The 10,958-nt window shown below is 46.4% G+C and overlaps 1 protein-coding gene across 1 annotated transcript; it reads right to left on the reverse strand.

The window, feature by feature from the left end:
- Positions 1-9,614: 9,614 nt before the first annotated feature.
- BHLHE23 (basic helix-loop-helix family member e23) lies at positions 9,615-10,295 on the reverse strand. The gene has a single exon (XM_074157536.1). It carries the CDS (start codon positions 10,293-10,295, stop codon positions 9,615-9,617), a length of 681 nt encoding a protein of 226 aa, XP_074013637.1.
- Between the last annotated feature and the right edge of the window lie 663 nt (positions 10,296-10,958).

The following is a 10,958-nucleotide window of genomic DNA, read 5'->3' on the forward strand; positions in this document are numbered from 1 at the left end:
TACCTGGGTTGTCTCCTTTTGACCAGAGAACTCCTCGTGCCATCTCCTAAGAGTCCTCAGTGCCATTGGGTAGGTGAAAATAGTTCTTTCATTACAGACATTAAAACCAGCTGTTAAAAGTGTTTCAGGCAGCAGAAATGTGTGTGTGCCATCAGCAAAGTCGGGTGTTACACGGGAAATCCTGGGAAGGGCTGAAGGATGGAAATGAAGTGCTGGAAGCCGACCGCCCAAATAATGCCGATCACAAAAATGGGAATTTTATGAGGCTGGCACTTTCTCATTGGAAAATGAGAAGACTCCCTGAGGTTAGGAGAGTGATACTGGTGAAAAATCGGTGTAAGAACTGGATGAGCCCTGTGGAATGAAATCCAGAGGTTGGGTGTCAAACTGAGGGGGGAATTACAGGCTGTAAGCATCGTCACCTCAGGACGAGTGAGAGCAAACCAGGGCTGGTGCAAAAGCAAAGACAAGGCTAAGTAGGGATGTGACGATATGGATAAAATAATCCCTGTTAGAAATGCCTGTTTTCCCTGTAAAAAGAAAAACAAAGGGTTGTTCAGGCAGTGGTAGCACCTCCTCCTCCCACCGTGTCGCAGGCTCGTTCCCTGGGGCTGCCAGCTTCGTGCAGGACCCTCTCTGAGGCAGGAGCCACTGGCCGGAATGGTGACAGAGATGCAGGGAGAGGAGCAAAGGACAGCCCCGCGGTGACACGTCACGTTACAGACTGGTGCTTTCACAGCCTGAGCCCGGGTCTTGGCCGGGGTCTTGGCCATCTCCCCTGTTGCAGGGCAAGAAGCACCGGGCACCAAGACAGGAGCTCAGAGAACCTGAAAATGGTGGTTTTGCACCCAGGACATGTTTCTACAGCAAAGCATTTCGTAAACCCTGGCCCAGATTCTCCCCTATGACTTGAGTGAGCTTAGTGCAAGGCGAGGACAGGAGAACAAAGGTGGCTTGAAGCCACCTTTATGCTCCTCCACTCTGCAAGCAGCTGGGGACCGGCTGGTCCCCAGGGTACGTTCAAGTGGCCTCGGGCTACCATAGCGGCAGGAGATGGCTAGAAAAGAGCCAAGCTGCAGCTACACCTCCCTTTCCATCAGCTGTCACTGCTCCAGAAGGAACCGGGAGGTGACTTGGGTGACACCACCCCCACAACAGAGGCTCAGTCTTCCCAGGGACTGAGTGTGGGGAGAGGGAGCACACGTCAGGGTGGATGCTGCCAAGGAGGGAATGTGACGTGGGGCTCGTTTGGGAAAGCAGCGAGCCCGGATCAGCTGAATTGAAATATGGTGAGAGGCTCCTCGAACCAGTGTGTGTCCCTGGACAAGCGCCTTCATCTCTCCTGTGCCTCGGGGCAGGGCAAGTGCAGAAGGAAGTCAAAGGCAACAGAACTTCACTAAAATGATCAGATGCTGCTTCCAAATTTGGCTTAACTCTAAACACAAACCCAAGCAAGCGTCTACACTCAATGTGGTCAAGAATTAGTTTTTCACTTATTTCTACAGAAACTATTCTGTTTGCAGGTTGGGTGAGAACCCCACCGAGGGCAGAAGCATCTCCAGGGGAGATAATCTGCAAGAACGAGAACTCCATCAAGCAGTCTGCTCCTAACAAGCGCAGGCAAGAGCTCAAAAAGGCAAGGAAAACCTCTTGCCCGACAAGGGATTTTGGTTTTGCTGGAATAAAATCTAAGACGGACCCCAGACACCTGCAAAGGAGACGAACATTTCAGAAAAGGTGCTCTTGGCTGCGTTGCTCACCCCCCAAAAAAGGGTATTTGTGAACCTGAACGAGGAGACAAGTCGCAGAGGAACAAGCTCTCGGATGTTCTGTGGTCTCTGGGTACCGAGATTATTCTCTAGAGTTGCCACGTCGGATTGCAGAAAGGCGCGTTAGGAGTAACAGAGCTCCTGGAACCAAAGTGCTTTCTGTCCTCAAATCTTCCAGGAAACCGACGGAGGCGAGAGAGGGGGAAAAAGCCGAGGGGAGAAAACTTGTTAGAAGTAAAATTGTATTTTCTTGGACATGGGGAAGGATGTAAAACTAACCCAGAGGCCTCCCAGTCAGCAGCCATTTTAACATTTTGCAAGAGATTTTCATCTCTTTTCCCCTACAGCCCCCGTTCCGCTGGAAACCCCGAGCGCACCCACCGCGGCTGTCAGCCGGGGAGTCGCCCTTACACTGAAGCTGCCAGGAGATAAAAAAAAACATACTTAAGGTAATATAATTCACAAATGGGTGGCATAAGGGTTTCTTCATGACATCCCCGTGAAGAGCACAATGCGTGATTTTTTTTTTTTTATTATTTTTTTTTTTTTAAACTTTTAGCAAATCAATGAGAACAGGATGCATTTGGAAAGTGGCAAAAGCAAAGAAAGGCTGGTTCTCCATTGTTCTTCCTGCAGAGAAGGGGAAACCAACACCCTCTCCCGTCCCATCCCGAGCCAGCGCTTTCTTTTTTTAGGGTAAAATAAAATGATTAAAAAAAAAAAAGAAAATTACTCATGGATTCATCAGGTTGAACAGGTCAAAGGAATTTTCCAGGAGACGGGTGGTTTTGAGGCAGCGGCACTTTCTGTGCGACCGTCAAACGGTGTTGCACAAAGTTTCATGAAAACATAATAAAAGGATTCCAGTAAAGCTACCGACAACCGACGGCAAAAAGACACATCGGGTAAATAAATTAGAGGAATATTCAGTCGTGCGTGCAGGCGATATACGGAAAAGACATTATAAATATGGCTCAACACATCACGCGTGTGGAGGAGCCTTTTACACGGATAAACACGCCCGCACATACAACCACATCTACCAGTGTAACCTAATTTGGAAAGTTTTTTTTTCCTTCACTAATCAACCGGCTGCCGTTTGCTCGAGGGCAAATGCAAGCACAATAAATTCCTTACTGGTATCAGGGAAGAGGAAACCATTACTAGGGCCCAGGGAAAAGTTGAGCACTGGTAAATTCTGATGCAGACCATTACTGTGATTACTGTTTGTGCAGAGATGCGCCGGCCCCGGTGTCATTTCTCATACTACATCAAGCGGCGGCTGGTGGGGACCTCGTGCTGCTGTCGCCCAACTGAATGTGACCTTTTTTGGGTGACCGCGTTGCGGTGGGGGTTTTCCTGCTCCTCTGGGAAAGCATGGAAAAAAAACCCAACCAAACCACAAACCAGACCCTAGGATGGAACGTCAGGTTTTAATAAGCGGAGAAATTAAACAGATGAGCTTTTTTTTTTTTTTTTTTCTTGCTTTTAAATGTCAGCGTCGCAACTTCCCTGTCATTTCCAGGAGAAAAGGGAAGGGGGTAAATATCTTGGGATGTGGCGAGTTTTAAGCCACATAATGATGGCGATAAAAATCCATAATGTCAGTTGCCTTGTGGCAATCAACAAACATTTCGCATTATGCTTTGCATCTTAAGGTTTGCGGCCAAAAAAAACCCAGATTTGCCTCCCTCTCATTAAAATAACGAATGCAGTCCGAATGGATCTGCAATGATTCACTGTACGTCACACCAAATCACAACGCTCTTTGGAGCCAACTGACGATGGCCTCATTACTTTAGACAAAAGTGGGCTTGGAGGAAAAACTGGGGTGATGTTTTTTTTGCTCAGCCATGTTTTTCCCTTTGAAATACTTAAGGCAAAAGAGCAGAGAGGTTTTTCCCCCCCAGACTCCCCCCCATTGGTGGCTGAGGGAGGCTGGGGTATATTCATAGCACAATTCCCCATCGATACACGTGAACACACACAACATCAGCGTTAGTGCGGGGAAACGGAAATCAAGCAAATACAAATGGCATTAACGAAACAGATATTAATGAACACAAATCACTGATGAAATTAAAGTCTTACGCATGAAAATAAGCTGTTAAATAGTAATAAAAATAATATATATTTTAACTATTTCGCTAGGGCAGGGAGTTGGAAAACCAGTATATTCTCCTCTCTTGTGTAAGACATCACACACTTGGGGTTTGTCTTCTGCAAGTCTTTGTTTGGCAAATTTCAGTACCTGAAGTGTAGCAAAAAATGTAACCCCCCCCCCCCTTTTTTTTTTCCTTTGAAACAGCTTGGCTAAATATCTCTACAAATTGTAACGCTAATACTTAGGATTAATCTATTTGGCCTTAAAGAAATTTTCAGAATTATGCCCGAAACTGTTTCGCATTTCAGGAATAAACATTCAATTTTACTATTAAATAAATACTCAAGTTTTACTATTGCTAAATGCAGGTAAGAATATTTTAAAAATATAACTTGATCGTTTTAAAACTTTATGTATTTATAAATACGAATAGAAATAAGAATTCAAGGTAACAGATAAAACAATTAACGTGAATTTTGACTACGAAAAGCTTAAATATAAAGTTCACGGTGAAAAAACCATACTTGGAAGCATCTCAATGAATGGCAAAGGTCTCTCAAATATATTCTTTGCTTTGATAATTGTTTCCAATTTCTCTGATGTACATATGCCTTATTGTAAAATGCTGGATATTAAGCTATTTTTCTACAAAACCCACGCAAATGTATTTCTAATTTGATAGCAAAATATTTTGTTATATATCCATTGGGTATTTTTTTATTTCAGGTGGGAGAACAAGTGCCTGAGAAGCATTCATGGAATGACTGATTTAAACGTTATAAATCCCTGAATTTTTCATCTCCCTTTGAACGGAATGCCAAAGGAGATTAAAGACTAAAGACATATCACAAACAAATTTACATTATTAAAATTACTGTAATCAAGAGTCTTTTCTAGCCTTAATCAGGATTAGCGAAAACAAAAAAATCCCAACTTCTCTATTGTGCAACACTAATCAAAATTCTATCAAACGACAGATAACAGCATAAAAGCCGTTCCAAAAATTAAAAATACTGGGGGGTGTGTATGCTAGTATTCTTTAAAAGTATTTTCACCTATTTGAGATGAGAGCAGTGATTTCTCTGCTGGCAATTCACGTGGCAGGAGAAAAGCATAGGCAAAAAATAAATGTCAATGATGCTGCAAAGTCCGACCTCTTATTTTTGGGAGGAAACGCACTTGTTTGAACATAGGCAATAGGAGCAGGAGGGAAAAGGGGAAATGCTTGGTTTTGTTCCCCTAAATTGTAAGCTAAATAATCCGAGTTGCGGAAAACTCAACCCTGCAGGACACGCCACGACTCTGGCTGCTGAGCTGGCAATAAGCAGGTTTGGTCCGAACAACCGTGACAGCTTTTAAGCGAGGTCTTTATCCAGCGTGCCCTACGCTTTGCAGCTCTGCTACATGGCTAATACAGTAAAAGGATAAAGCTTGTACAGAGATTTCTGGTCTTCCGGAGCCTCGGAAAAAAGGCAGCATCATGTCGGGTTCGGGACCCACCACTGTGCTGCGGAGCATCAGGCTCCATCCTGCTGTCACTGGTATCGCCAGAAACGCCGCCAATTAGTGAAACAGCAGCAGGATTGGCCCCTGCGTTCATTTCACCTTTGTAAAACGCCAGCTACTATTTTAGAATGAAAATTATAGATATGTATATGTAAAGAACAATCCCGAAAAACGACCTCAGAGCAATGACCAAGCACTTCCTAAAGTCTCAGAAACAAGCTCGGCCACGCAGCAATATTCAGATATTGTGACAGAATGTCGGAAAATCAGTTATAGGGATTAAAGAACAAGGAAAACCGCGCGAGTCTCACGGCTTCTTTCCGGGAACTTCAACTGATTTAACTTTCTGCTGGTACCTGGAGCAGACAGCCGCCTTCTGGGCCCTCCATCTTCAGACCTGTTGCTTCCCTGTATTCGGTTAAACAAGATTTTCCCTCCCAAGCTCAGGACCGTTAACGTTAAACCTTGCCTGAGGCAGTGCAAACTGACAGCGGTTTCCAACTCGCTATTAGTAAGGTTATAAAGGTTAGTAAAGCATTAATTGTGGTCAGTGACTAGCATTACACAGCTTTAAAACAAGCAACAGACAGTGGAGCAGCATCCCCTCTTTGCGTCTCTTCCTAATGACGCCTCACGCTGATCACCCTTGAAGTTTAAAGAAAAACTATATGAGGTTAGAAAACAATATATTATCTTTTTAATTAAAAGTTGGCATTATGTTTTCTTCAGAGTATGAACATACCAGGATAACGAGTACATTAGAACACACGATCTGTATTTCAGTTCCATCTGAGCATACACCACAAACCCTCCTTGGAAATAAATAGCGGGAATCATAACATTTGAGCAGAAAAAAAAAAAAAGATCTTTTAGCATTTTGAAGCCCTCTCTTCATATTCTCTGAAACACCAACTGGAAGCAGACACTTAAAAATCTTACAAATAAGTAGGTTTGATTGTTTGGGTTTTTTTTTTCCAAACGCCAGAGAAGGGGACAAAGAAATGACAAGTTAGGGGATTTGCAGGGTTAGCACCGCTGCCGCACACACACACACGCGCGTGATAATCAGACCCCAGTTTATCCCCTCCCAACAAAACCATCTTTCCAGCAGCATTAGGCATTCACTCGGCAGTGGTTTTAGCAGCGGCTCAGCACAACGCGTAAATCACACGGAAACAGACGCCTTCCTGTCGACGGGAAAGGCAGAGGGCTCTGTATGGGAAGAGTTAAAATCCTACAAGTCCGTAGCGGCCTGAAGCAACTCACAGGACTGAATTTTCAGGTTAACCGAGAAGTTAGTCAACTTCGTTTTAGTTTAATATTAATCTGTTTGTTGCAGGAAAAGTTATCATTGGAGTTCCTTCTACTTTTGAATTAAAAAAAACCCTGTGCTTTAAGGTCGATTTTAATAACGATTTACAAGTTCCTCTAGTATTGCTTTGATAAGTTCTACATTTCTGTTTTTAATACCTAGACTTTTAACAGTACTTAAATACTCACGCTTGCTAGTTATTCTATCAAAATTTTCTTTAATGTAGGTCTTATCTTTTGTATTTGAAACTCCACCTTTAACCTCCCAAGATGGTTTAATTCAAACTGGGCTCTCAAAGAGCCTTCTGAATATTTCAAGGGCTCTCAGAAGGTGGATTTTTAGGATTCCAGGTAGACACAGTAATATGAGCAAGCTTTTCACTCACGTAAATTATAGGAAAAGAATTAAACAATCACTGCACTAAACCCCATTATTCCCAAAATAGCTTTTCTCTAAGACTATGAAGACTTTTTTACGCTCTGAAATTAGAGCCATGTTTTTTGCTGTAATTATTTGAGAAAGAAGCAATTATAAATGTCATTATTATTAGTGTAAGTCTTTAACCAAACACACATTTAATATTAAGCTGTTAAATACTTTATTGTCCAACTATTTTAGTTTGGGTGAAAAATGAACAGTTAAACTAAACTCTGTTTAAATATCCTCAACTGCTCAATCTCGTATAATTTTAGCCAGAAGTAATAAACATTTACCTAAATATCATGATTCTCCATTAAACTGACCCCTTTTCCAAAATATTATCTAGCAACAACTCAGCCTGCAAAAATTTTAAATGACCTTTGCTGATTTGCAGTTTCCAGTCATTTTTGCTTCAGCAGTGCTTTTGGTCGGCTTTCGCGTCATCAGATGCCTTTTAAGAGTATTTTCAAGATTTTCTTTTACAGAAAAAGGTACAACAGATAAGCTGTTCTGTAAAACTACTCTGTAAAAAAAAAAAAAAAGAAAGAAAGAAATGAAGATAGAAAAATGGAAATGAGCAGGAACCAGTTTTAAACATATGTCTTTATGAACGAGGCTCACTCACACACTTCGTTTTCCAAACATGAAAAAAAAGTCTTTTGGAAATGTATTAATTAAAATTAAGTGCCACGGACAAGCGGCTTTAGAGGGACGGCAGCCCTTTTCAAATTAGCATAACACTGGCGACAGGCATGGAAATTGGTTTAATAACCCTAAATAGTTACACCCCACTCCTAACACAAATGGCCACGGACAGCTCTAGCCCCTCGGGCTGCGACTGTACCAGTTTACGCGGCTGCTCTGACATTGGGGAGGGGGAAATATTCCAATCCCAACAGAAATCACTGAACGCACCTCAATTATTATCATTATTATTATTATATAATGACTAGCGAAGCACACAAGGCACTAAAGCTTTAAAACATCATAAACTAGCAAACCAAAGTGAACCAACACAGGCAACATCGAAAACTCAGCCAGCGAGGGACTCGCTTTGCAACTCCCACTAACACAGTCGATACTTGGCAAGAGGTTATTAGTTTAGTCATGATATTAAACGGCCCAAACCCCACACTTTAGGTCTAGGGTCAAGCAGTCGATACAACAGAAAACCAAGCCAAAGGGATAAGCAGAGTCTTTAAGCCATTTCCTTCCCTGCCATGTTTTACACGGGGGTCCTCGGAGCTGAGCTCGATGCTGCAAAAACCCCTTTTAAAGGCCACTTTCAGGCCACAGCATCCCCCAGCAAGCGTCAAAACACACACGCTAAATCTCCACCTGCTTAACTCTAAATGTCAGGCATAAACAAGAATATTTTTTTTTTTTTTTGGGGGGGGTGTGTGCTCACGATTTATGAGAGCCTGGAGAAAAAACACCAAATCCCTGCTGGTCAGGAGCTGAACGTCCACAAGCTTTTTTTCCCCAAGTATTCCGATCATTTCCCTAAAACTTCACATCACTGCTCCTCTGCCAAGGACTACCGCGTCCGGCTCCGCTCTACCTGACTTCAGCAGAGGTTTTGCTTTGACTGCCAGCTGGTGTTAGAGACATGTAGGACAGAGAAAGCAGTTATTCATGTCTTTTATTTATTATAAATACATATAAATATGTTAAGTGACCTTTTGCTTTATCGTGATGAGCAACGAGTTTGGAAAAATCATCTGGGAAACTTAACCAAGCTGAGAAACAGGCAAAAAGCAAGCATAAGCATACAATCACAGGTTCCTCTCACTTCAAGAGTGGGTTAATTTATTTTTTTTAAGAGGGGGAAAAAAAAAAAAAAAAAAAAAAGCATCTATTGTTTTATGGAGAGCACTGAACTTCCCCCCCCCTCTCGGGAGCTGACCGAATGACATTTTCATTTGGATTTGTGGTCCAACCCCAACTTGGCTACACCGGACACCCCCCTGTGATTCTGAAACATTGCATAGTTTTGCGGCTGGATTTTGCTCGCCCCCGCCCCCCCTCCTTAAGCTATTTTTAACATAGATTGATCACGCCAAAGAAAACTCACTGAGGTTTCCCTTTCCAGATCTTCTCTCCCTCCCTTTTTTTCCTATAGCTCAAGTTTAAAAACTGCTCAGAAACTTTGTAGATCAGAGCAAGCAGAAAAGCAACATGATGCTCAGAGTCCACTAGCAGGCTGGGAAGGAAATAACTCTACAGATGAAGCTGCATGGGGGGGGAGGTAACTAAACAAAGTTGAAAGTGGGTGGTTTTGGGGGTGCATGTCAACTGCCAAATATTTCCAAATGGGGTGCGGGGAAGGCGGGGGGTGGGTGGGTGGGTATTTAAGAGAAGCAAACAAAAAGAAAACCCAGACTTAACTGATGGTAGGAAGCCAGGGCGGATGGTAGCGGAAAGTGCACAGAAAAGAAAAGAAAAAAAAAAAAGAAAAAAAGGAAAATAAAATAAACCCCAAAAAGCCCGAAGCAGCCCGGAGTCAGGGCTTGTCGTTACAGTGTTTGCAGAGGGCGGAGGCGGCTCCTGTGAAGGCAGTGCATTTCTCGGGGCAGCCGGGCAAGGCCGTGCCCCCGAAGGGGTAGACGGGCGACTGTCCGAAGGGGTTGAGGGTGGCGGGCAGCGGGGCGCTCAGCGCCTGGCCCTGGTTCAGGTAGGCCACCAGCCGCCGCATCTCCTCCAGCGCCTGGGCCTGCATGAGGATGTAGTTCTTGGCCAGGAGCAAGGTGGCGATTTTGGAGAGTTTCCGCACCGAGGGGCTGTGGGCGTAAGGGATGACGGACCGCAGCCCGTCCAGGGCGTCGTTCAGGTCGTGCATCCTCCGCCGCTCCCGCGCGTTGATGCTGAGGCGCAGCGAGCGCTGCTCCTTGGGCTTCTTCCCCATGGCCGCCCCCTTCAGCTTGCCCTCCCGCTCGAAGGCCGCGCCGCCCTTCACCCCGGCCTCGAAGCCGTCCTCCTCCTCGCCGCTCTGCTCGCCGCTGCTCTCCGCCGACTTGCCCAGCCCCCCGGGGTGGAAGTCCGCCCCGCCGCCACCCGGGTAAGTCCCCCGCGGGTCCTCGCCGCCGCCGCCGCCGCGCACCGCCCCGTAGGCGAAAGCCGAGGGGCCGTAGCCCGGGGCCAGCGCCAGGTACGCCTCGCCGCCCAGCGACTTGAGCTCGGCCATCGCCTCGGCGGGGAGCGGGGGAGCCGCGCTCCGCCGCCGCTGAGGAGAAGGAGGAGGATCGAGGCGGAGGATGAGGAGGCGGCCCCGCCGCTCCGCTCCGCGCCGGGGGCGGGCAGTGAGGCGAGCGCCGGCCCCGCCGCCCCTTATATCGCGGAGAGGGGCCCGCCGGGACGCGCCCGCCGCCCAATCGCAGCGGCCGCGGCGGGCAGCGCCTGAGGCGGCGGGCGGGAAGGGGCGCGGGGACGGGCCGGCCCTTCGCTTGGTGACCGGTCGCTCCCTTCGTGACCGGTCCCTTCCCTCCGTGACCGGCCCCTTCCCTCCGTGATCGGTCCCTTCCCTTCATGACCGGTCCCTTCCCTCCGTGATCGGTCCCTTCCCTTCATGACCGGTCCCTTCCCTCCGTGATCGGTCCCTTCCCTTCATGACCGGTCCCTTCCCTTCGTGACCGGCCCCTTCCCTTCGTGACCGGCCCCTTCCCTCCGTGACCGGCCCCTTCCCTTCATGACCGGTCCCTTCCCTTCGTGACCGGCCCCTTCCCTCCGTGACCGGTCCCTTCCCTTCGTGACCGGCCCCTTCCCTTCGTGACCGGTCCCTTCCCTTCGTGACCGGCCCCTTCCCTCCGTGACCGGTCCCTTCCCTTCGTGACCGGCCCCTTCCCTTCGT

Source organism: Numenius arquata, chromosome 12, assembly GCF_964106895.1.
Source record: "Numenius arquata chromosome 12, bNumArq3.hap1.1, whole genome shotgun sequence".
NCBI lineage: Eukaryota > Metazoa > Chordata > Aves > Charadriiformes > Scolopacidae > Numenius > Numenius arquata.